The sequence below is a fragment of the Zootoca vivipara genome, chromosome 5, assembly GCF_963506605.1.
Source record: "Zootoca vivipara chromosome 5, rZooViv1.1, whole genome shotgun sequence".
In the NCBI taxonomy this organism is placed as follows: Eukaryota; Metazoa; Chordata; class Lepidosauria; order Squamata; family Lacertidae; genus Zootoca; species Zootoca vivipara.
The window spans coordinates 83,184,379-83,211,543 of record NC_083280.1 but is presented as its reverse complement, the minus strand read 5'-3'; the positions used below and the strand labels follow the sequence as shown (position 1 = coordinate 83,211,543).

Here is a 27,165-nt window from a genome sequence, read left to right as displayed (position 1 = left end):
TCAATTAGTGCCAGCACCTTCTGTCAAGAATTTGGGTGTAACCTTTGACGCCTCCCTTTCCAGGGAGGTGCAGGTTGCAGCCACAGCTAAGGTGGCATTTTTCCATCTCCGCCATATCAAGTAGTTGGTCCCTTACCTCTCTCGCCCTGATCTGGCCACAGTGATCGATGCGACGGTCACCTCCAGGCTTGATTATTGTAACTCGCTCTACGCGGGGCTGCCCTTGAAGCTGACCCAGAAACTCCAGCGGGTGCAGAATACCGCGGCGAGGCTCCTTACGGGATCCCGGCCGCGGGATCACATTCATCCAGTGCTTTACCAGCTGCACTGGCTCCCGGTGGAGTACAGGATCAGGTTTAAGGTGCTGGTTTTGACCTTTAAAGCCCTATGCGGCTTGGGACCCTTGTACCTACGGGACTGCCTCTCCTGGTATGCCCCGCGGAGGACCTTAAGGTCCACAAACAACAATATTCTGGAGATCCCGAGCCATAAGGTGGCTAGATTGGCCTCTAGTAGAGCCAGGGCCTTTTCAGTATTGGCCCCAACTTGGTGGAACACTCTTTCACAGGAGACCACGGCCCTGCGGAATTTGTCATCTTTCCGCAGGGCCTGCAAGACAGAGCTGTTCCGCCTGGCCTTTGGGCTGGACTTAGTCTGACCCCTGTGTTTTTCCTCCCTCATGGTTTGGATTTATGGACTACTTAAAATGAGGCTGCATTTTAAATTTTAATACTGTATTTTAATCTGTATTTTAATTAATTGATTTTTATGTTTTATTGTAATTATATTGGTGTTAGCCGCCCTGAGCCTGGTTTTGACTGGGGAGGGTGGGGTATAAATAAAAATTTATTATTATATTATTATTATTTATTATTTCTATCATAGAGCTGAGAAGGCTTCAGCAAAGGAAACAGGAATCATAACGAGACTGAACAACTCCTGTATCAGGAAAGGTTAGGGATTTGTTATTTTAGAACAAAAATGGGTGTAAAAGAAAACATGGTAAGAGGTGTATAAAATTAGGCATCATGTGAAGAAAGTGGATTTAAAAAAAAATCCTCCCTCTCTCATAATACCAGAACCCGGAATCATACAATGAAGACGAACGCTGGCAGATTCAGGGCAGTCAAAACTAAGTATTTCTTTAAATAGCTGGACCACAGAATTCCCCCCCCCATGACATACAGCAATGGCCACCAACTTGGATAGTGTTAGAAGGGGTTTAGACAAATTCATGGAGAATAAGGCTATTGGATACTTTGGGAAATAGGATGTTGGGCTGGACGGGCCATTGATGTGATCCAGCAGGGCTGTTCTTATGTTTGTATGAGCTGCAGCCCTTCTCCAAAGGGCCCCACACCGCCTCCCCACAGCAACTGTCTTTGGCACCCACAGTGTGAGAACATATTCTGCAACATGCTATGGAGGCTGCCAGAAGCTGCCTTTCTGCAGCAGCCTTAAGAGGATGGGCCAGCAGACACTGCATCCTGAGCACTGGGGATGCCCACCTGCCTGGTTTTCCGCAGCCAAAATGATTATTGTTATTATGATTTAGGGCACTCCGCTCTCCGCTCTGAGCAAGCCCTGGGAACAGCAAATTTGGAGTAGCTGAACCTCATGTTGTGCTTCTTTCCATTCAAAGGCATCAGATAACGCAACAACAGAAAGTGACCAAAGATTTGCAAAAAATATAGGGAAAAATGGGAAACCAGGGGTGGGGGTGGGGGTAAGCCTGATGGATCTAAATAATCTCAGGAGTGTAAAAACTGAAAATGATGTGAATGTATAAGAATACTGTTTTAAAAAGTGAAATGTTTTTTTAAAGAAAGTGACTAAAGATTAACACTGCTCAAAATAAAATAGCTGTACTGTAGTTCACAATAGCTCTGACATAAAAAATGAACAATAGTCAGGAGAAAGGCAAGTATTCTCTTACAGCAGTGCAAATTTAGTCATAGGAGACTTCCCCTCCTGCCACACATAGGCGTACTGCAGAATCAGCCAGACCCAAGTTAGCTAATGAGGCCCTGTGTTCCTTCTATCTTACTCTCCTTCTCTTTGTCTCTTTCCCATGTGTGTCAATGAGATGGGAGTCCTTGGAATTGTCACTGGTGTGCGCCATTTCTGCATCTGCCCATACTCAGAAAGGGGTATTTGGTATTTTTGGTCTTGGAATGCTCATTTATGGATTAAATCTGCATATTAGGTGGTTGTGACATTCCAGTGTTATAAGGGAATTCCCTTATCCTGCCCACAGGGAATGGTATGGATATAATTTCACCACTATTCCATTCCAGTCACAATCCTGCTCTTCCCATATCTGACTAATGCCTGATCTTTCATGGCACAGCTAAACCAGTGGTCAGCCTAGGCTCATGCTCCATAGTGGTGGCGGTGGAGAAACCCCAAAGCTAATTACATACCTTCAAGTTACTTTTGGGGGGGTTAATGTTGACGTGCCTTCTCTCGGAGGGGTGATTTTTTTTTTTGCATATGTTGTGGACATGTTCACATTGTTTTGATGCTGTTTCCGCCCCCCTGGTGCCACCCCCCCCACCCTTTGAACTCACTGACTTTTGCTTCATTTGTCCACACTCTTGATGAATCCTGTGGGCTGTGGTGACCAACATCATTCTGTTGCTGATGTCACTATACATCTGACATGATGACATAACAGACAAATATTCAAATCAGGTAGGTTGCCACAGCCAATAGAATAAAGTGGCAGCGAGGACAGATGAAGCTGAGCACAGCAAGGAGGGAGAAGAAAGGAGGCCTCAAGCTATGCAAGAGGGTGTTGATGTTTTAGCCCAACAACAGAGTTTTGCCTTTTTGGGGCACTCCCAAACAACCGATTTCCAGCTCACGTCTGCACACTGTTACACCTTAAGCTTCTGGATACCCCTGTGGAAGAATGCTGTTCAAAACACAGTGGAATAATTATAACAATAATAATGTACCCAGAGCCTTCCTTCCTTCCTTTCTCCAAGGCGGGTGCCCTCCCACTTTTCTCTCCTGATCAGAGTGTGGGCAATTAAGGAAGGAACAGGGAAATGGTGCAAAAGAAGCAGCAGCCAGGGTGATATAAGGGCACTGAACAATATCAGGATGCCAAGTCTGAAAGGCAAGTAGTTTGGGAGAGAGTAATTTGTTCAACTGCATTGAATGTGCTGCTTCGAAGTGAAAACCAGATCACATACAATCCAAGGGCTACATAAAGGGCTGCTGCAATGCTCTGAGAGAACACTACGAGGCATGATGCTGTGGAGGTGCCATGGCTTTTGCACCTGATTTTCCCTGATTTTTGCCTTGCACAGCAGATTACAAGGTACCAAACCACATCTGGAAATACATGTGCAGGCGCACGCACACACACAGACACAGAGACATCCGCACATTATAGGGCAACCAATCCTAACTCTCTGACAAATACATCCATATGAGAGACATGTATGCAAGATGTTTGTTACATTTACATCTCAGGCGCGAACCTACAAAGCAACGGGCATGATCCAACCAAACTGAAGCAGTAATAAATGCCACTGAGTTCAATGGAAGATCCCATTGAAGTCAAAACACTTGGAGCTGCTTTGCTTTCAGGGGATTGTGTGTGAAGCAAGCAAAACTAAGAGTAATATTTGGTGCACACAATCATCTGGAACAGCCTTCCCCAACCAGGTACCCTCCAGATACTTTGGACTCCAACTTCTGTCATAGAATTGTAGAGTTGGAAGGGATCATCCTCAATCATAGGCTGTGCTAGCTGGGGTTGATGGGACTTTCAGTTGACAACGTTTGGAGGACATCAAGTTTGGGAAGGCTATTCTGGGCAAACACTGTAGCCATGCTAGGTCATCTTGCAGGTGGGACTATAGATGTGATTATTAGTTAGATCAAATATAAATTATAATCTTATAATTGTACATAAAGACACAATGATCCTTTTGAGTTACTGTACTAAAGAAAGGCACTGTGATGAAACAGTGGCACTTTCTGAAACACATTTACAATTTTATCCTACTTGATTGACATCAATGGGGATTGCTAACCATAAAATAAAATGTTATATTGTTATCAGGATTCTGCATTCCACAAGAGAACCTGGAAAAACAACAACATGGCAGAATTCATCCATTGACATTTAGGTTATATTAGCAATACCAGACTAGTTATTGCGGTGGTATGTGGTTTGGCCTGACAAACACAGTATCTAGTTTGGCTTCGATAATGCCCACAGAGTGCCGCTGATACTGCAAATGGCTGTGTCCTTCCCACTCATGTCAGCTGAACTTGCCCTGTGTAGCGATGTCACTGTGTTCCACATTCCTGGCTCCTACTCAGCATCATAAATTGCCAATGGCAGTAAAATGTGGAATGTTATAACATCACAATATGATGGAAGTTCAGGAGGGATTAGTTACAATGGTAGCTTTCTTGAGTTGTAGCCATACATTTACCCAGAATGTCTAATTTGGTCCAGGGTACATACAATTATTTTAATTCTTACAAATCTAATTTTCCATGGGGTCCCCTCTCCTCCTGTCTTATGCCATGGCATAAGACAGGAGGAGAGGGGACCCCATGGAAAATTAGATTTAATTTAAAAAATGTGTGTGAACAGATATTTAACCTGCTGACTGTAAGAATAAAATGTGTCTACATTACTCATATTCTGAAAACAAGAATTATTTCTCTCTCGCCCCACAGCAAAACATGAAAAATATGGCAAAAATTACACAAGATCTTCCCCCATTATCTTTGAAATTTAAGCCTGGGAGACTGTGCCATGTGTCTGCCCCCCCTTTCTCTTATTGTATGCAGGTGATGAGTACAAAGCTTTGAGCTGAAGTAGATGAATGGAGCAATACAAAGTCTCATAATTGCTTTAGGGGAGGGCGGAAGGGAACAGGAAATAGTCTTAAAATACTCACTTTGACGAATCTATGAAGTATATTACAAGAGCACCAATACTAAGAGCGAAGACTAAGACAACCTGCAAAAGTGAAGAAGAAGAAGAAAATGCAATCACTTTACTGGTTACAGATGAGGCATTCATTATTCAAACAAACAGGAATGAGAAAACAGTGCAAGAAATTTTATGGTTCCATTTTAATTGCCTTATGCTTTACCGAAAATATGAATAATGCTTGCAGTGCTTGACAAAACTGGGGACAATCCTGGAAATGTATACAACCAGAGCTTGCCAAAGATATTTGTGGGCCTGAGGAAGAAAATCCAGGTGGCATCGACTGGTGGTAATATAATAATAAAACACGATAATGGACGATTTACTGTCTTTTAATGGTGTTCTAACATCTGCAACCTAAGGCAGTCTACCACGCCCTAATATGAATCATACAGACATCCCCCATGTGCTATGGGGTCTAGGCCGTATCCTCTCAGGAAGTGAAGCCTTTTGGTCCCTGGGGTATGGCGCTCTCAGAAATATGACCACAACTCCAGAACACACTTTTCACTAAGACCTGTCAAAGCACCTCACTGCTCTGTTTCATCCACCTTGGGAAAACCTCTTTGTTGACAAGAGGACTTTTAAACATTTTGAGAGCAGATTCCCAACTAGGGCTTGTATGCCATTTTGTGGTCTATTAGATTACAGGCAGAACACAACAGGGTCTGACAGGTTGCGGGTGGAACCTTGTGGGGTAAATCAGAAACAACGTTATTTGTGGGTAATGACCAATACCAGGCATCCCCAAACTGCGGCCCTCCAGATGTTTTGGCCTACAACTCCCATGATCCCTAGCTAACAGGACCAGTGGTCAGGGATGATGGGAATTGTAGTCCAAAACATCTGGAGGGCCGAAGTTTGGGGATTCCTGACCAATACCAATACACACTATTTTATCAAATACAGTAAAGACCTGAATTATGTAGGATAGGTTTCACTCTGTTCACAAAACAGGCAGCTATAGATTGCTTTTTATGGTGCTTACTTCCTGGAGAGAGTAGTGGTCAGCTACATTTTTTGTTTTTCACTATGTTCACAATACTATAATGTCGAAGGCAATTATACAAATAAAGCTTTATACAAACAGTTTCTTTGTGGTTTCACATTTATCCAGCACATTTACTATCACGGACAGGTTTTACTACAGACAAAATGTAAGCATGATCACCTGTTGGTTTGAGACTCTGGCACCTGTAAAAAAACATTCCTGTTCAGACAAGCCTACCTACCCTGTTTCCCCTATTTTAAGACATCATAAAATAAGCCATAGCAGGATTTTTAAGCATTCAAGGAATATAAGTCAGGTAGGTGCTTAGAAAGATGAGGTAATTTTAATCTGTTTTCATTTTTGGACTTTTGCATGTTTTGAAGTAGGGCTGTGGTTTCCCCCCCTTGATTTTACTGTTTCATCTTTTTGTAAACTGCTTTGAGGACTTTCATAATCAAGCGGTGTATAAATTTCATTAAATAAATAATAAACTAAGAATTTTGAAAATGTATGTGCATGTGTGTGTGTGTGCGGGCGCACAAGCCCAAACACACACACACAATATACATTAATCAATATACCACAGGCAGAGCTGCTAAATTATTAGCACAACTGAGTAAAAGAGAAGTACAGGCTACTGGTCCGTAATCTCTTGCTGGATGCAAGAAGGCTGTAGCTAAAGAGTTAACTCCCCATTGGGTAGAAGTGGGATTAAAAAACTGTTTTTGTAGAGGAAGGAAGAAAAAATATGTGGGATTTGATGAGAATGAGCTAAAAACTGCTTGGTAATAACAGAGCTATGATTATAGAATATTCAAAGGGGGGGATAGAAAAGCCACAGGGGAAATGTTTTGTTTATAACAACGTATGCTCAACCAGTGGATTTAAAATCAATTATAAAAATGAATATGCTCTGTCTCTCTCACTAGCCTATATCCTTTGCCCAGTCACAAACCCTCAGGTCAAAGCATCCAAAGGCCTGGAACACGAGTGTCCATCTTGTATATCTCTTGCCTTGCTGATATCTTTAAATCGTCCACTTGTACCAGGTACCGCTACAGCGGGAAGGTAAACGGCGTTTCTGTGTGCTGCTCTGGTTCGCCAAAAGCGGCTTAGTCATGCCGCCCACATGACCCAGAAGCTGTACGCCGGCTCCCTCGGCCAATAACGCGAGATGAGCGCCGCAACCCCAGAGTCGGTCACGACTGGACCTAATGGTCAGGGGTCCCTTTACCTTTACCTTTACCAGTGGTGTAGAGATATCATCATATGGAATTGCCAGTTTCACAAGCCAGAGAGTGTTTTGAATTGTACATGCTTCTCTTTGGAAAGGATACATAGCTCAGCGGGAGAGCAAATGCTTAGCAGAACAATGACCCCGGTTTCTCCAGATAAAAAAATCTCAGGTAGGCAGACTTGGGGGAAAAAATTCTTCTTTAAGACCTTGAAGCAATGCTGCCAGTCAAAGCAGAGAATGCTAGACAAACTTAATGGAGTGTGGTTTAAGGCAGCTCCTTACAGTTTATATATCTCACAGACGTCAGAGCCAATTTGACAGCTGCGTACATCTCTGCCATTTGTCTCCTGCTAGCGTGCCGAGACTGAGAAGCACACATAGCTTTGCCTTAGACTGACAAAAATCAATACTTTATGTGTAGCGGGGGTGGGTTGGTGGGGAATGGAAATCAAACCCAAAAGGAAATACTGTCCAGGGTCATTAAAAATTGCAAAGGCCTTGTGAATCTTTGCAACAAGCCCCCATTTTAATGCAAGATACCTGAAACAGTGTGAGGAGCACCAAGTGAGTTTTGAGAGGCTTAAAAAGAATCCTATCTGAAACAAATATTTCCACTCGGCTCCCTAAATCAATTAGTTGCATTTATATAACTGCTTAGCCAAATCAACCACTTAGGAAAATAACTCAGTCAGATGTGCATTTTCTATTTTGCTTAATTGACCTGAACAAATAAAATGCTTAAAATCAAAAGTTTTTGGCTTTTTTCTTTTTCTTTCTCTCCCTACAGAAATCTCTCAGAATTACAAATGAAAGGATTTAGGGAACCAAGTGCAAATAGGAAGAGGGGTATCCAGCAGAGCAGTAGAGTGGTACCTCGGGTTGCAAACTTAATTCGTTCCAGAGGTCCGTTCTTAACCTGAAACTGTTCTTAACCTGAGGCGCGCTTTCGCTAATGGGGCCTCCCACTGCTGCCGGTGCGCGATTTCTGTTCTCATCCTGAAGTCAAGTTCTTAACCCGAGGTACTACTTCTGGGTTAGCGGAGTTTGTAACCCAAAGTGTTTGTAACCCAAGGTGTTTGTAACCCAAGGTGTTTGTAACCCAAGGTACCACTGTATCAGTTCTCTGATATCTGGTAGTCACCCTGAACCTATCAGAGAATGGAGAATTGAACCGCCACACTCAGAACCCTTCACATCATTTTCCCTTTGGAGAAGTATTGGTAGACAATTTCTCAATGATGCTTCCCTTCTTCAAAAAAAAAGTTAAAAAAATGTCAACAAAACAATCTCCATTAACAAAAGTGTTTAGGCACACAATCTGTGAAGGAGACTGGCAGTTACATAGCTTAAGACCTGCAGTGGGGAACCTTTTTCAGCGGAACAATGGGTGTACCTTTGTTTGAGAGGCTACATTCCCACCATGAAAACAGACACATATCTCTATCTGCCTTCGAGGCAACAAGAGAAATGACCGGGAGTAGTTCTAAGATGGCGACGGAGGCAGCAGCCTCGTCAGGGCCTCCTGCTTCAATTAAGTTTTAAAGTAGTTTTTAGCCACTTCTTGATTCTAATCTCACATTTTAACGTATTACTGGCTGCCTTATCGCCTCTCCTTGTTTTAGTTTATTGTTTTACTGTGTAGTTTATTTTTTTACTCTTTTATTGTTTTACTGCTCAACCTGACTTACCACAACAATGGACACCCGATAAAGTTGCCTCTGTGACTGATTTCCAGCTTTGTCTACTGGCTAGAAATTTGGACTAACACATTGCTGCGAAGACTGGGCTATGGCTTGATAGAACTCTGCTAACTCCATTGGAATGTCTGCCAGAAGGAAAAAACGAGGCAGGAATAGCCCAAACAGCATAAATGGGACTCACAAATCATTTAAAGCAGAGAAGCCCTGAAAATCGACACTTTCATCCCCAGCTCGGAAACCGAACAAATCATAAGTAATGATGTCACGGGAACCCCCTCCCCTTTGGGGGCCCCAGGAGATGATCCGACACAGAGGATAGGAACAAGAGGGGTTTCCCCTATCCCAAATGCTGGCCCACCTATCTCCCTAGAACAAGAGTGGAGGAGCTTGTATTCAACTGATTTCTAACCTACATACCTACCAAGAAATTTGCATAATGTTGGCAGAAACCATGGTCTTAGTTCTTCAAAGACTGAATGAAATTTTGACCAAACTTGTTAACATAGAGGAAAATCTGGACATGTGCTCCCCCCCGCAAACTCTCAAAGGGTTAAAAGGATGACAAGGCACAGCGGCGTCAATTGAGCCACCAACCTGAGTCCTGGATGTAATAAGGTCTTGCCAAGTCCTCCAAAAGAATCAGATATTGCTCGAGATTCACCACAATGTGCACAGATGGATGAATCGCAGGGCAATTATGACATCCTTATCCCAGCTTCTGAACTGCCACTATCAAAAAGTAGATCTGGAAAAAATTCCACTTTCTGCCCAGCATAAGAAATACTAAACATTTACTTATGACTTTTAGCAAACCAGTCCTCCCGACTTATGCAGATGAAAAACACCTTATGGTGGAGTCACTCCCTTCACCCGATAAGGGTCTTCAAGGACGAAACAATGAGACAGCTGATCTCTGGCAGAGAATCAAAGTTAATGTTGAAAAGTGAAACTAAATCAAGTAACAGAAATGGCAGTCGCACGAAGGGGGAGGATAAAACTCTGAGTTAGAACTAGAAGAGGAGATTAGTAAGCATAAAGTCTGAAATTTCAACTCTAGATGTAAAGACACAGGAGCTGGAAACACAACATTCAAATACACCTAACAGCTCTCCATCACGAAGAAGGCCACATGTGCAACTGTCTGATCTCTGCCCAAGCGACAGTGATGAAGAGGGGGAGTCTGACAACCCTGACACTCTCATGCTAATAAGCTTCAAGGAACCCCATGTCGCCGACAGACAGTTGAAACCACTCAATAGTACCCAGGCTGGAATTTTGCCTAATGCCTCCAAAACTCACGATCCAACTGGTACCCAGATACGCACCCTTACACAGGAGGACCAGTTTTCTCCACTATATCTCTGGCAGAACAGGACAAACGAGGTCCCTGCTCAGGAAGGTAGCTCTTTGCTAGCCAACAATCCCCCCTTTGCAGCACATGCCACCCTAATACTTCCAAAGGCATAGAAGGAACTAACAGCCCCCCAACTATCCCATGAGGGAAAGAGGGACTGACAGTCAACAGGCCAGCATAAGGTCACCCTCCTAACCTGGAATGTAGCCAGATGGGCTGCATCTATCAGGAATACTTGCTTCACTGATTTTCTATCACAATATCACATCATCTTCATTCAGGAAACCTGGACCAGGGATGACATATCATTAAATGGCTATCATTCAGCCCCATCCCATATAGCCGTTTTAACGAATCTTTTTTAATACCACTTATTAGTTTTTATTCACCCATTATTTATGCTTAATCAAGTATTTTATGTATATGTTTTAATCTGTGGTTGGTTTTTGCTCCCATTTATTTAATAATTATTTGCTTAGATTCATATTGTTATGCTATTTATTTAAATGTTTTGCTTATGCTCGTCTGTGACCGAATAAAGTAAATTCATTCAAGAGAAATGACCATGGTTCAGGAACTTTAAAGGCTCGCGCGCCTCCGGAGCTTTGCACGGGGAGCAGGAGCCTGGGGCCGCCTCCTCCGCGCCTCTCAGTTTTTGAGCGGCTTAAGGCTGCTCTCCAGAGGCGTGCAGGGAGCGCGAGCTTGGGGCTGCCTACTCCACGCCTCTCAGCTCCCCGCGTGCCCCTCCTGCCCGCCTCACTCACAGGGGGGGGGCACCAGATATGGTTAAGACGGCCCTGGATGCCTGTGCTAGGGACTCACCCTGGGCCGTATGTGTGTAAACCAGATGTTCTCCGTACCACTGAGCTATTCCCATTCATCTCATGATATCAGATGAATCCCAGAATTAGTAGGTTTAGGAAATTGCTGCTCCCCACTGATTTAATATTCATGCATGCCTCTCTTTCCTCCCATCCTTCCGATCTAGCCAGTTCCCATGGGTCTCATCCTGCAAAAGCCCTGTGGCTTCCACAATATCCTGGATTGGCTATCAGCCACAAACATTTACAAAATGGCTGTTGCTATCCTGAATGCATTTTTTTGGCAGAGTTCCTTTCACGGGCATATGTGTTTCAGGATTGCTGCCTGCATAGTTTCTGAATGCATTGTCTGAGGGCAGACTGACTGCAAGACAAGGCAGGGAATAATTAGCAGTTAACTCCCCAGAGAGGTGGAGGGGAAAAACAAAAGAAAGAGAACCTCTGTTCTTCAAGCCATCATTCAGCTGTGTAATAACACTTTCTGAAGTGGGGATAACAGTTATTATATATGGTACACTGAAGCTCCATGAAGGCACAGTCCACAGAAAAGCTAACTAGGCCTTGCATTATTTTGTTTTTGTCTAACGAAAGAAAAACATTAGTTCTTTGGTGTACAACTTTTCTGCTCTGTGCACGTCAGCTGGGTAGAAATGATTTACAAAGATGCTTGTAAAATCCAAATCGCCAACAGATTCAGCCGTCTTCTTATCCAGATTTGTATCCTCATCAGAGCCCTTTCATTCTAATTTTATGCCCCCATTTGAATAATGCTTTACTATTCATTTTGACAGAGCAGGCTGTTCTTGTATAATCTGAAGCAGCCGTGCTATCTAAAAGGACGGGTGAGCTGAAAGAAGAAGAGGAAATCCATTTCTCAGGTAGAAATGGTGTTCTTCTTTTGTTGATTCTGGTGCATCGCAATGATTAATTGATACTTCGGCAGCCATGGAGAGCCAGCTCACGCAGCTGCTCCTACATCACTAAGGTCACAAAGAAAACATCTGCTGACATGGTCAAGGTGACCCTCTGTGGTTCAGGGTCAGAGAACCTGGCCAAACCACATTGGTGGAGGCTTTATAATATACCTAGAGTAAGATGGGAAGAGTGTGAGGTGCTAAGGCAGCGGGTGGGCAAAACTGTTGAGGAAGGCATTCCCTTGGGAAATAATCTGCATGGGGTGTTGCATGCCGGTGCAGAGCCGAGCTAGTTGATCACAGATGGAGCCAGGGGCAATTTTGTTCTGGATTAATTAATTCAGAATAAAAAATGGTCCTGAATCGATCATCTCAGAAGTAAGCCCCATTGGGTTTAACACCTACTCTCAAAAAGAGCATTAAAAGAAAAGAAACCCAAAACAGTGCAGCAGATCAGGGCAACTGCTCATCTGGAAAGCAAATTAAAGCAATTTCTTCTTCATTTTAGTGTGCTAGATAACCCAGAGAAGTAAGAAAAAGTCAAGGGCAATGTAAGGAAGGAACACAAAGAATGGAACCCTGATAGGATGGATATTTACATGAAACTGCACAATACATTTCTTGCCCACATAAGCAGGTTAGATGCTATGAATGTTTGGTCAAAATTAAATCCTATTGCATTCAATGGGATTTACTCTCAGGTTAAGTGGAGTTAGAACTGCAGCACAAAGCATCCACCTTATGCACACTGACCTGGGAGTAAACCCCATTGAATATTGTGGGATCTACTTCTGGTAAGTATGCCTTGCATAAGACAGCTGATGTAGAGTGGAATTCCATGCACGCTTCCCTGGCCACAAGCCCACTCAACTCAATGGCCTTAATTCCATGCAAAATTGAAAAATAGGATCATGCTGTACTTCTACTGCTATACAGTATGTTCAACTTTCCCTGCTAATCTGCAGAAAAAATGTCAAGGCTGTGTACAAACAACATTTTATTATAGAATCCATTAAGGCTGGGTACTTGCTGTTTCCCCCCCTACATAGTCCACATACAATCTAGATCTACTGCATATTTTTTTGCCCCTGAAAAGCACTTCTTGAGAAACTGGTTTCACTCTGAAAATAAAAGCACATTGCAGATTTGAGTCTGCATTTCCCCTCAATATGTCCATTTAAAAACAGATGTAGGTGGTTCTGACAATCGTGGGTGGGTTATCCACCCCTGCCCAATGATGCTGTGGGTGGGCATATATCAAAATTGCAATCACCACTTCCTCCTTCATTCACCTGAGGCATGTGCAGGGAAGAAAAGGCATGGATAACCTAATCAAGGGGAGGGTTTTCAAATTTGGATGAGCTTGAATGAAACTGGATTGGGGGAAAACTACATGTTTGTGCTACAATCAGTTTAGTGTGTATGCAGCCCCAGCCTTCCATTTACTTTCTCATTTTTGAAGCATTCTAGTCAGTGGCAAATCCACAAGAAAGACACTCCCATCTGTTAGTTGGATTGTGTATTTGAATTTAATTAGGGGGTATATGTGTGTGTATGCCTAGCAAGCAGACCAACAGACATACAGAGAGCTTGCCAATGCAAGTTGCAATTTAATTAGCGACAAAACAAATCTTTCTGGAATAGTTTGCTCCTATGAGTTTTGTTTCTGCTGTAATGTTGAATTAGCAATCCACTTGGTGTTTAAAAAGCTTGTTACATACCTCTTCAAGTGGCTGAAGAATGTATCTGCCCTACATAATTTATTTTAGTTATACCAATGTAACAGACATCACTTCTTGCAGAGGATCCTGGGAATTGCAGTGTGGTGACATAAAACATTTCACTGGTGTCTTAACCCTGTTTTGGGGTGATGCATACTCTACAGCTGCATGTGAAGCTATGCCTGACTGAATCTTGCTTCAACGGTTCTTCTGAGATATCTCGGCAAAGTGAGAGATTGAAATGCTACTCCAGTATTGTTCTTCTGCTGTCCAATGGTTTGACAAGAGAAGTCCCCTCCCATCTTGAAGGCATCAATAGCCACAGCTTTCAACTGTAGATCAGGAATGCAGTCTGAGGGATCTATTTTAACCTGCTTTGTCCATGGGATTTGACTGTTCCAACCCAACTGTGTCATGTCCATATTCGACTGCCTCTCGCATCAACCAGCTGCTTATGTCCAAGCCACTTGTGATACATCAGGATTTGTTTATTTATTCATTTTTTAAAGTCCAGCTAATTATACACAAAATTATATATCCAAACTTGCATGTGAAAAATGTATAATATGTGTGAGTCAAGCCCCATGCTGGACTAAATTTCTGCAGCATAATTTAGTATTAACACTAAGTATTTTTATGCAGTTACATTAATTGTTGTAGGCATCTGTTTATATGCAAGATACTTTTTAAAAATGAAGTACTGTATATATGCACATAATATTATACGTATCATGTGTATAATAATGCATATAACATGGAAGAATTGTTTGCTGTACTATTAGCAAAACCATTCAATGAAACCCCTTCATGGAAAAATCCATACAGATAAGCTCCATGTCAAGATTTTCAGAAAATTCCATCCATACTTCCAATAGCCCCAATTTAGATTAAATAATCCAAACTCAGAAAGACAGTGGGAATCATACATATAGTTATTCTGCTTGAGTGCAATGAAGTACAGTTGTTTCATAATGCAGTAAGACCTAGCCTGCCTTTCATTTCAACCAGAGTATAATTGGTGATAGTGAGTACAGAAGCACATAGCCATATTATTCTTTCTGAGTATGTTGCTGCTAGAGAGAAAAAGATTCTACAGATTGTAATCTATTGTAACCATAACAATGGTCCCATCCTCTCATACGGCCCACAACTACGGGTGTGAAAGGAGGTCTAAGCAACCTATCCTCTGATAGCTGTGGGTGGAGTATATAAGAGCCTGGGCAGAAGATACTACATATCTAAGCGTGAAGATGTGAAGCAAATACAGTACTCCGGATCCACTTGGGGAAACATGACACATCTGATGCTACAGTTACACTCTTTGGTCCTTGTCCCTCTGATCTCCTAGACTGGCCATCTAGCGGTCAGAACACTCCTCTGCAGTGTGTGTGTGTGTGTGTGTGTGTGTGTGTGTGAAAGAGAAAGAGAAGGAATATGTACCGTACATTAATGTGTACGAGTTAAGATATGAGCTTTATGTGCAAACATTATGTTGCAATAATTTTGTTCATTCTTCAACAGGTCTTTAACCTTGGTAAATTCTCAAACGAGTAGACCACAATATGCTAAATTTCTTTTCCAGGCACCCTCAGCACAGGGATGGATGAACATGCCCAACTCCACTGAAAGAATAAACTTGTTCAGATTTCCACACACCGGGGGGGGGGGGGGAGCTGTCCCCAACAAGAACAACAGCTAATGTCTTATAAATAATGACTCATGCCTATAATAGTCACCTGCAGAGATTAGTTTTCCTTAAAATAAAATAAAAAAACCACCCCCCTCCAAAATAAAGTTTTCCTGCCTGGTGAAAATATTTACCCTAATTAACTAGGTAAGTGGTTTTTACAAACCCATATTAAGCACTTGCTAAACTCAACCAGAGGTTCATGGAAATATACTGGCTTAAGATATATACATTGCTTCTAGAGAAAAATGTTCCGACCCCCTGCAACAAATTTTCAAGCTATCTGAAATTATTACATACAGGACACCCACCTGCACCCTGCTGCTTTTGAAAATGGCAAATAATCAAGATCAGAAATTTAAGTTTGAATCTGTACTCCTTGTACAAACAACATCTGTTGTCATGGATAGAGTAGCTTCTATGCAATCACTCAAACAAGCAAAATAATTTTCACAACAAATATATTCACGAAACAAGTTATAAATAACACTGCTGTGGCCTCAGCTTGAAAACTCAGGCTCAGACTTGATTCTATGCATGTTTAGGCTGATATTCAATGCACACCTATCTGGAAATAAATCCAGCAGGCCGTGCTTAACACATTTAGCTCAGCTGGTAGAGCATGAGACTCTTGATCTCAGGGCCATGGGTTTGAGCCCCACATTGGGAAAAAGATTGTGGGGGGGGTACCCTTGTGGTCCCTTCCAGAGTTTTAGGATGAGGCTGAAAATATACTGGCTGCAATGAAACCAATGCAAGACAAAGGGGGTCATGCAAAACTTATATACCCAAGTTAAAGTTTGATGTGTTGGGGCAGGGGGAAGCATGTGTAATTTACTCAGAATTACTATTATATTTTCAGAGAGAATTCTTGATTTTGATTCTTTGTAGAGAGACCTTACTAAAAGAAGATTGTTTTATCCAAGCTCCAACAACCACCGTCTCCATCCAAATTATTGCCATTTGTTAGCTAAGTGATATGTGAAGGGCATGACATTTTGCAGGGGTGTGGGGAGAAAGCTGGGAAAATCTAACTGCATGAAAGCTAATCTCTAGTACAGACATGCTGGGTTCCTCCAGTAAGGTGCTGGGTGATTTAAGCATATTCAGAATCAGTTCTAACAATCAAATAAACTCATTGTAAGATTCCAAACGGAAATACCACGAGGAAGGAAAGTTGGTCCTCTAAAACTGTCAGTTAAGACTTCCGGTTCTGGCCGCGGATCGCGATCAGGCAAAAAAGCGGAGCTCTGCAGCTCCGCGCTAAAAAGCTGGGCGAAGGGGGGGTTCGCGAGGCTGAGCGACCCCCAGAAAAGGCCGGGGAGGCGATCCCCTGCTGAGACGTCGGCTGTTCCCCAAAGGTTCTCCCGGAAACCTTCGCAAAAGCTGAAGGAGGGGGAGAAGCTGGGCGCTGCGACGGAGAACGTATCTAACACAGCCCGCGAAGCCGAAGCCTGACGCGTTCACAGACGGTAAAGCTCCTTTTAATCAAACCCTTTTAAAAATAACAACCCCGGGCGTTAGAAAATAAAAGGAAGTAAAGAAACGTAGAGGAGTCCCCCCCACTAACTTGGACTTTAAAACCGGAAGATAAAGATAAGGCGCGAGTGGGGAGAGGGAAGGAATATAAAAGGACAGTAACATATTGCAAAAGACGCCGTCAGGGATAGCCTAAGAAATGATTATGCTGGGGAATTAAAACAGAACAAAAACAGAGGAACCGTCTAAACTCTGACCTGGTGGAGTCTGCATACAGTTTTAAAGAGCTTGATTAATCATTGCGAAATAAGAACCTGTGCTAAGGAGGAAAGACAAATCTAACTTTCTAACAGACACTGCGTGGAGCAATTTTTTTTTTCAATAAAAAGGACACTTTCATGCCCGCAGTGACAACTAGGAAAATTAAGACGAAGTGAAAATAAAATGGCGCCGGCGTTTTAATCAATCAAGGACTAAGCAGGCGAGGCTACAAAGAAGCCAGAAGTGACGACAGCAAGAAACAGCAAGAAACAAAGAATCTAAAGAGGTCTTAGTAAATAGTGATACAGTGACTCCAAGTGGATACAAAGACAATAACCGTGCTAAGGACACTGCTCAATAGAAAATAAGTAAAGAGCGACACCCTCTGGACAAACAAGAAATTGCACATCAACTGCTAAAATGAATAAACAAAAGACATCTGGCTCAGGAAATGGGCAACAGAGAAGAACATCAAATGCGGATCATGAACTGGACCTCAAAGAATTAATTTTAAGTCTTAAATCTGATATAGGAGAGATCAAACAAGATTTCAAAAATGACATAGGAAAAATCAAACAAGATCTCACAGAGATAAAAAAGGAAATGAATGAAAGAATTAAGAGCATAGAGGGCAAGGTGGATAACATGGAAGTGAAGATGACTTCAGGCGAAGTAGATAGACAGGAAATAAAAGAACAACTACACAAAACCGAAGAAAAAACAGATAAGGCAATGGAATTGATTCAAGAATTACAGAATAAGAACTTGGCATTAGAAACAGCATTGAAAAATATGGCAAAGGAAAAGAGAGAAGGGAAAAAAGAGTCTGATAAAATGAAGAAGGATATAGAAGAACATCAAGCAGCATTGGAAGCCTCACAGGATGCCCTCGCAATGATGCAGATGAAAATGAGAGAGAAGATCTTGAGGTTCCGGAATATACCTGAGATTGTAAACGAAGATATAGAAAAGAGAATAATAAGTGCACTAGCAGAATGGATGGATTTAGATGAACAGGAAATTGAATCAAATATAGAGGAAGTGTTCAGAGTTAATTCTAAAAAGGCCAAAGCTAATAACTGGCCAGGGGACTGCCTGGTTACTTTTACATCGATGTGGTTAAGAAACAAGGTCTTAAAACTTAAAGGAAAAAAGAAACTGATAATGGAAGAGACAGAAATCATCATCCTGAAAGAAATTCCGCCACGGCTGGTGCACAAAAGAAAGAAATACCAATTCCTAGCCAAGCCATTGAAAGCGAAGAAAATCTTTTTTAAATGGGAATATCCAGAGGGAATGGCGTTCTCTTTTAAAGGGAGGTGGAGAAGGTTTGATAACCAAGACTCAGCGGACAGATTCTTCAGGACTTACTCAAATGAACTAGGTGGACTAAAACCAAAATCTGTATCTGAATTGGATAAAGAAGAAGAGGCAGATGACCCCAGCAAAGACGAAGACGAGGATGGAGAGATTGAGGAAGAAGGAGAAACGAAAGAATGATCACTGAATTGATAATGTAACTTAAGATAGAGACATTGTAAGCTAAATAATAGTTTTTAGAATTAACCATTTGTATTAATTAATTAAGGAATCACTTCTCAATGCATTGAGTAAGATAATTGCCTAGACCCTGCTTAGTCAAATTGAATGATTCTAGAACTAATTGTAATTACCTTTTCTTTTCTTCTTTTGCCTTTTTCCTTTTCTTTTCTCTTCTCTTTTTCTATCTCTTTTTAAAGTGATAAGTAACGATTAATAAATATGAATTTGAGAGTGATTTCATGGAATGTGAACGGTTTAAATAACAAAAAAAAAAGGAACAAAGTGGAACATATATTAAAGAAGAAAAATTGGGACATCATATGTCTCCAAGAGACACATATTAATAAAAAACATATGAGAGTTTTGAAAAATGAAAAGTTAGGAAAAGAGTTTATAGCAGCTGATAAGAAAAAAAAAAAAGGAGTTGTAATCTATATTAAAAATAAATGGAATCCAGAGATGATATGGTCAGATAGAGAAGGTAGAACGGTAATAGTAAGAACGATGATAGAAGGAGAACACTGGTACTGGGTGGGCATCTATATACCTAATGGGAGCAAGATGGAATATTTGAAAAAATTAGAGAGCCATCTGATGAATTATATGGGACAAAAAATAATAATAATGGGCGATATGAACGGAGTCATTGACCCAGAACTAGATAGAAATAGTACAAAGAAAGGTACAAATAAGACAAAATTACCAAAAAAATTCATGGAGATAATGGGAAATTTAAACCTAATAGATGTATGGAGGTTTAAAAACCCGTTAAAAAAAGAATATACACACATATCCGCCCGACACCACTCTGCGAGTAGAATAGATTCAATATGGATCCCGAAAGAATTGTCATCAAGGATTCAAAAATCCGAAATAGGACCAAATATCCTATCAGACCACAACCCGGTTACTATGATATTAAAAAATGACCAAAAAGACAGACAATGGAGGTTAAATGTTTTTTTATTAAATAATGATAAGATCACTCAGGAAGCAATAGAAAGATTAAAGGAATATTTCAAACTTAATAATAATAGTGGAGTTGACCCACTAGTTGTTTGGGATGCAGCAAAGGCGGTAATGCGGGGTTATTTTATTGCACAAGGGGCCAAAATTACAAAAGTCAGAGAACAAAACAAAGAAAAACTCTTGCTAGAGATAAAGAAAAAGCAAAACCTTCTATATAAAAAGTATAATAAAACGTTAGAACAAGAAGTTAAAATATTGAGAATGCAATTTGAAAATCTAATTGATCAAGAATTGGAACGACAATTGCAATATTGGAAATATAAAAACTTTGAATGGGCCAACAAACCTGGCAAATTATTAATTTGGCAAATAAAAAAAAGGAAAAATGAAAAAATAATAAATAGAATTAAATCAGAAGGAAATTATATATATAAAACCGAAGAAATTTTAAAAATCTTTCAAAAATATTATGAAATTTTATATCAAAAAGAAGAAAATTCCCCCCAACAAATTGACGATTTTCTAAAGAAATATAAATTACCAAAGATCTCAAAAGAAAAATTAAGCCAATTAAACAATGAAATAACAATCTTGGAAATAACAAATGCAATTAAAGATATGAAAAAAGGGAAAACCCCAGGCCCGGATGGGCTCCCAATAGAATTTTATAAGGAGCTACAAGAAGCATTATTAAATCCGTTAAAAGATTTAATGAATTTGATTCTCCAGAGAGGTAGTATACCTCAATCATGGAAAGAAGCTCAGATAACATTAATACCGAAGCCACAAGCAGATTTGGATATCCCAGGCAACTATAGACCAATTTCACTCCTAAATAGTGATTATAAAATTTTTACTAAAATAATAGCGAAAAGATTAAATAATATTCTTGAAGAAATTATTCATAAAGATCAGGTAGGGTTCATAAAGGGAAGATATGCTAAAGATAATATCAGAACAGTGGTAAATATCCTGGAATGTTTAGAGGACAGAAGAGATAAAAAAGCAGCCCTTCTTTCCATTGATGCGGAAAAAGCCTTCGATAGGGTATCATGGCTTTTTATGACAAAAACATTAGATAGTTTAAATTTAGGAAAGAAAATGGATAACGCAATCAAGGCAATATATAAAACGCAAGAAGCCAGAATATCTATAAATGGCAAATTAACAGACAAATTTAACATTATGAGGGGCACCAGACAGGGATGCCCCCTATCTCCAATTCTTTTTATAATTACTTTAGAAATTCTATTAAAAAATATAAGAGAAGAAGAGAAAATTAAAGGAATTGTAATTGGAAGGAAAAAATTTAAAGTAAAAGCGTTTGCCGATGATGTAATAGTAACTACTGAAGACCCTGTCGAGGGCATCCCCGCAGCAATGGAAAAGATAAGAGAATTTGGAGACCTAGCTGGCTTTAAAATAAATCTTGAAAAATCAAAACTCTTAGTGAAAAATTTGGAGGGGAAAGAAAAAATAGAACTTCAAGAAAAAACTGGACTAAAAATAGTAAAAAAAATAAAATACCTGGGAATTCAAACAACTGTAAAAGGAATCGACTTAATACAAGAAAATTATAAGGAGATTTGGAAAACAATCAAACAAAAGCTAGAGGTATGGAACAAGTTGAAATTGTCTATATTGGGGAGAATATCAGCAATTAAAATGTTTGTGACCTCAAAGATGAATTATTTGTTTCAAAATTTACCTATATTAGGGGATCAGAAAAAAATATTCAAAGATTGGAAAAAGGACATCGCTAAATTTGTTTGGAACGGAAAGAAACCTAGAGTAAGATACAAAATTATGATAGATTCTAGACAGAGAGGGGGGTATGGTCTACCAGATTTAGAAAGTTACCATGACGCGGCAGCGATATGGTGGATTAAAGAATGGATTCAACTTAAAGATACTGACCTATTAGACCTGGAGGGACAAGGGCTGGGATTCGGCTGGCATCATTATATGTTAAAGGAAAAAATAGTTAAAAGGAATACTTTCATGTATAACATCATTCGAAAATCGCTATACTTAACATGGCAGAAATATAGAAGATATTTCGAGCCCAATACACCCTGGTGGATTTCACCATTAGAGGTAGTTGCGGTGAGGAGAAGGAACATGGAATCAAATTGGCCGACATACAAAGAGTTATTAATTCAAAAAGACGGGAATTGGCAGATAAAAGAATATTCGGAAATAAAGGGATTATTAAACACTTGGCTAGAATATTTTCAAATAAATCAAAGGCTACAAATTGACAGAAAAATAGGATTTAATAAAGAACCATCCAAATTAGAAGAAATATTATTGGTGAATAAAGATAAATTTATATCAAATTTATATCAAATCATTTTAAAATGGAAAACAGAGGAGGAAATGACCAAAGATTATATGATAAAATGGAGCCAAGACATAGGACAACCAATAATAATGAAGGATTGGGAAAGTCTTTGGAAAAGAGATCTTTATTTCACACCAAATTACGATTTGAGAGAAAATATATTAAAGATGCAAAGCAGATGGTATATTACACCAATTAAAATGGCCAGATTCTACCCGGGGTCAAGCAACATCTGCTGGAAATGCAACCAAGAAGTAGGAACTAACATACATATGTGGTGGAATTGTAAGATAATCAGGGTGTATTGGGATTCGATTTATAAGGAATTAAAGAAAATGTTGAAGTACTCATTTAAGAAATGCCCGAAACTATTCCTTTTGGGGATGATGCCCAATGATATCAAACCCAGTGATAGATGCTGTGTCAGCTATGCGGTAGCCGCTGCGAGAATACTAATTGCAAAAAACTGGAAAACCACAAGCGCCCCCAGCAAAGAAGAATGGCAAGGAAAACTTCTTAACTATTATAATTTGGCGATAAAACACGATGAAATCAGTAGTAAAAAAAACAAAGAATCCAAAAGTAATTGGAAACCATTTCTAAATTATTTGCAAAAAAAGTTAGAAATTCCACAAATTTTTTTGGATATTTAAAGGGCTCTTTAATAAATAAAGCTAGCAAACAAGGATATAAAGAAAATTTAAATGAAATTATGTAACATCACAAAACCGTAAAGTAAGGTATGCAGAACAACCAAAAGGAATAGTGGGATGAGTTTAGAAACGGTTGTGAAGTCAACGGGTGGGTTAGGGGGGGGGAGGGATTTGAGGGGATATAATCGGGTGAGAACGGAATAAGAACAATGTAACTATTAGATGTATTACTCATTTTATGGTATTGACTGTATATAATAAAGTTTTCTATAATAATAATAAAAAAAAAAAAAAAAAAAACTGTCAGTTAAAGAAACGAAGTTCAATGGTAGTGTTTTAAAGCTAGATGGAGGAGGAGGGGGGAAATGCCCAAATATAGGCCTGGCACCAGCAGCTGGCATCAAGCTGCCATGGTCTGAGGTAGGTTGGGATGAATGAATCAATCTGTTTCTGGTCCATGACTGTTTCTCGTGTGTCCATTCATTTCTATTCCATCCTGTTTCCATCTTAAACTCTGGGTTGTTGTTGTTGTTGTTGTGTTAAAAAAATACACAAAAGAATTGCATTCAAATATGTATTTTAGCACACTACAGATTTGAATATTTTATATTCAAAGTATTTTATTTTATGTGCTGTCATAATAAGACATATTTAAATTTAAACGTTTGATTTTAATACATATTTTAACTCAATGTATTCCTTTCTAAACACATTGAATGTGTTATTTTTATGCATTTTAGTACATGTTCTGAGCTGAGACTTCTACCACAAATGTTGGAGATCATAGAATCATAGAACTGTAGTGTTGGAAGGGACCATCTAGTCCAACACTCTGCAATGCAGGAATCATTTGCCCAACACAACTCACAACCCTGAGATTAAAGGTCTCTACTTGAAAGATGATCACATGTATTAGTTTCAACCTATATATCAGTCTGGGTGGTGCTAATTAGTTCAGTCTGCTTAACAATGTGGGCCAAACCACAGTCTCTGCCATCCCTAGCATTAGGTCCCTGACACTTGCCATGGGCTACCAGGCAGCTAGGTCTTGTTACCATTTAATTCCCCACAATGCCCAAAATGTAGCATCACTTACAAACATTGTGGGAACTAAACGGCAGCTATATCCAGCCACCTAATGCTGCTCTGAGCCTTGCTTCTGACGCCATCCATCATCACTGCCAGGTAAAGCCACAATCCATCAACAGAGGACACTTTGGGCAACTTAAGGCATCTTTGCCCAGGGACCCCTCAGATCTTACACAAGACTTGTAAAGATGGCCTTCCAAAACCTTTATTTGTCTGATTATCACATGTGCAGCACTACTGTGAAGTACTGAAAAGCAGGCAGAATTTAAGATCATTAACTACAAGGGATATGCAAAACCTGTCTCTTTATTTCTATGGATTCTGCCACCTCCCTCCATGCTGAACTTCATCACTGCCTGGTTCAGAATACAAATACAGAACACAAATCTGCCTGGCTTGTAATGCTCAGATGAATTATGAATCAACTGTCATTTCCCCCCAGAATTTTAACAGCTCAGGGGAGAAAGAGAGATTCGGCATGTATGCAGAATGGGTCTTTGGTGGAAAGCCTACTTTTTGTCCAAGACTTTGGCCAGGCATCCGAACGACTGAGATAATGCACAGTGCTGCAATGCTGTGGTCTGTAGAGACCAAACTAATGGAGGTGTAGCAGAGGGGCCAAGACCAGGGAACCCAGCCCCTTCGGTTCCCTCATTGTGTGAGCTATGAATATCTGAAGAGGGAAATGGAAACAACAAAGTCCCTTCCCGATTCAGGGCAGTGAGCAAATCTAACCTGTATGGCATATGGGCAGGAATGGGGAGTCTGTGGCACTGTGTACCACATTATACATTGTTGGGACTCCAACTCCCATCAGTCTGAGCTGAAACAACAATGATCAGGGATGGGGGGAGTCGGTAGCACACAGGCTGAATACACAAATGACATCCATCCAGTTGCCAACTCAACACCTTCTGCAAGCCTGAGTCTTGAGAGGTGCTCATGTTCTACATTAGCCAGAGCATATTCTGCGAGGCTCAGTAAAGAAACAACAAAAATGTATGGACGGAATGATTCTTCCATAACCAGCTCACTCCATTGGTTCTTACTAAAGGGGAAAACCTTTCTCACTGACTTAAGGGAAGCATTTTTTTATAGTAAGTAAGCCTCCTTGAAAATAAACACTAGAGGAGATACATTTACTATGCCCTAGTTAAATTAGTCGTGAATAATTACAGTGTACCGTTGATCACATAACTGAAATAGCAAACACTGAATTGCTACATTGCTGAATTAATCAAGGGAGAGTGGGCTAATTAAGAGTAGGAAATCTGCTGGTAAGGCAGTTGAATAAAATGTGTCTGAAGGTCAGTTTTAGAAGGTCTTTTTGCAAAGCAGCTTTCTCTCTTCATTAGGGTTGTAGAAAAAATGATAACTTTGCCTAAGAGAACAAGAAAACCATCATAAAGCCTGCACACAGTTTGTGGAGTAGGTGCAGAATTGTGTGTGTTTGCTTGCCCACCCACCATGCCCTTCCACAATTAGGACTGCATATACCAAGCAAATCCATGCAGAAATAAATTTAAAAATTGTCCAGTAGCACCTTAGAGAAAAACTAAGTTTGTTCTGGGTATAAGCTTTCGTGTGCATGTGTGTTACCTTAATCATCTTCAAACAATGCAATGCTTGTCATACATGCCATACATGCAACCACACACACACAAACACACACACACACATGTATGTCTCTTCTAAAATCCGAGTTGCAATAATCCCCGACCAGGATGGGAACAGTTCTGCTCTCCCCCATCTGTTATGAGGCTGAATGGATTCTCCCTAATTCCCTACAAAACCAGCAAGCACAGCAGGGGCTTAGCAAAGAAGGTGAGCTTCCAGTATGAAACCCTCAAATGTTTTTCTCAACAATACAGGGTAAGGGGCTTCCCTGCCCCCCTTTCTTTCTCCAAACCCTGGCTGTTGAGTCCTGTATCTGCAGGGTCTTAACATTTATTGCATCTTGATCCAGGCTCCCCCTAGTTTCACATATTCTTTGGGGACCCAAAGAACATCTATGCAGCCCTCCTGTGGCTGCCCCCTCCTTCTGAAATAGAGGGTGGCAATAAGAGTGAGGGTTTTTGTGTGTGTGTGGTGGCCCCATTTGTGGAATGTTCTCCCCAAATACCGTAGGATTGCCTGGCACCTGCTATAATGTATTTTCACCACCAGGGGGAAAAACTATTCTTTTCTACCAGCCCTTTAAAAATAGTTTTTAACAGTTTAATATTATTTTACTTAACTCTGGCTTTGAACTTATCGTTTCTTTCTTTCTTTCTTTGGCCTGTTCTGAATCTCCAAACGTTCAGCTTCATTAGATGACCCAGGGTTCTAATGTAATGAGAGAGGGAGGAAATTCCAGCCTAATTCTTGATATGATTTCAGCAAGAAAACTGAGGATGGCAATTTTATTACATTTGGGGGGAAAGGGGTGCTAGAAAATAGAGAAGTGCAGCTCCAAAAGGTGGATTTCACAGATAGGCAGCCACTGTGTTTTGTTGGATATCGGTAATCGTCTTAATCAGCCTGACTAGTGGCAAAAGTCTTCAAACACCTGTGCTTTCATTAATCTAGGACACCCCAAAACTTGGTGAGCTTTTTTGAAATCCTGGTAATTTCCAGGAAAATCAGGACGTAGACATATGGCAGCCCTATATTAATCTCTAGGCTAATGACAGATGATGGGGTGGGGGGTGGGGTGGGGGTGGGAACAGTATTATACAGACATTGTTGCTTGTAGTACACATGCTCATTTCCCCCTGTAGCATAAATATCTCTGATCAAACAAGTTCTGCCAGTTTTTGCTGTGTTTCAAAGGTTAGAGTGGGACAAAAGGAAATGGGTACATAATGACAGGTAGGTAACAATGGCTCTATCAAACCATCTTCAACTATCTTAAAAACCACTGTCTGGCTTCACCCTTCTTAAGTAATAAACCTCTCCGATTGAAATCCTTACGGCCTGCTGACATGCACCCCTTGCCTGCAGTTCACAATTCATTCATTATTAAGGTATCCTCTCAACAGGTGAGCTGGTGCCTAGAAAGTCAATGAGGTAACTGGGTCTTCAGAAAAGAGACATTTGACCTTCACAAAATGATGATAAAGTATATTTCTCCTATAAATATTAGTACAATTGAAATGGCTACTTATGTCACATGAGTCATTCTGGCTTTATGAACCAGTTAAGATCACAGGGGGAGAGGGGTTGAGTACCAGTCTCTTTTCACAATATATCTCGATTTTTCTACTCACTGTTTCATATCAATTTTCTTTATTTTTTAGTGACTCTTGAAAAAAACGTGGGCTTCCTGATACGTGCAATAATAAGAATCAGGCAAATTACAGTGTACAATAATCATCAACATTCCATCTTTTAAGTTTTGTCTGTTGTTGTAATTGTCTCCTATGTTTTATATGCGTTATAAAATGAAATAATAAAAA

The 27,165-nt window shown here is 40.4% G+C and overlaps 1 protein-coding gene across 7 annotated transcripts in view; it reads right to left on the bottom strand.

Moving 5' to 3' along the window:
* The window catches only part of LOC118096077 (calcium-activated potassium channel subunit alpha-1), a 550,308-nt gene that overhangs the window by 299,565 nt on the left and 223,578 nt on the right, over nt 1–27,165 (bottom strand). For all 7 annotated transcript variants that reach the window (XM_060275029.1, XM_060275027.1, XM_060275028.1 and 4 more), the window contains exon 3: nt 4,932–4,993. In XM_060275029.1, coding sequence (XP_060131012.1) covers nt 4,932–4,993 — 62 coding nt within the window. The remainder of the gene's footprint in view (nt 1–4,931; nt 4,994–27,165) is intronic.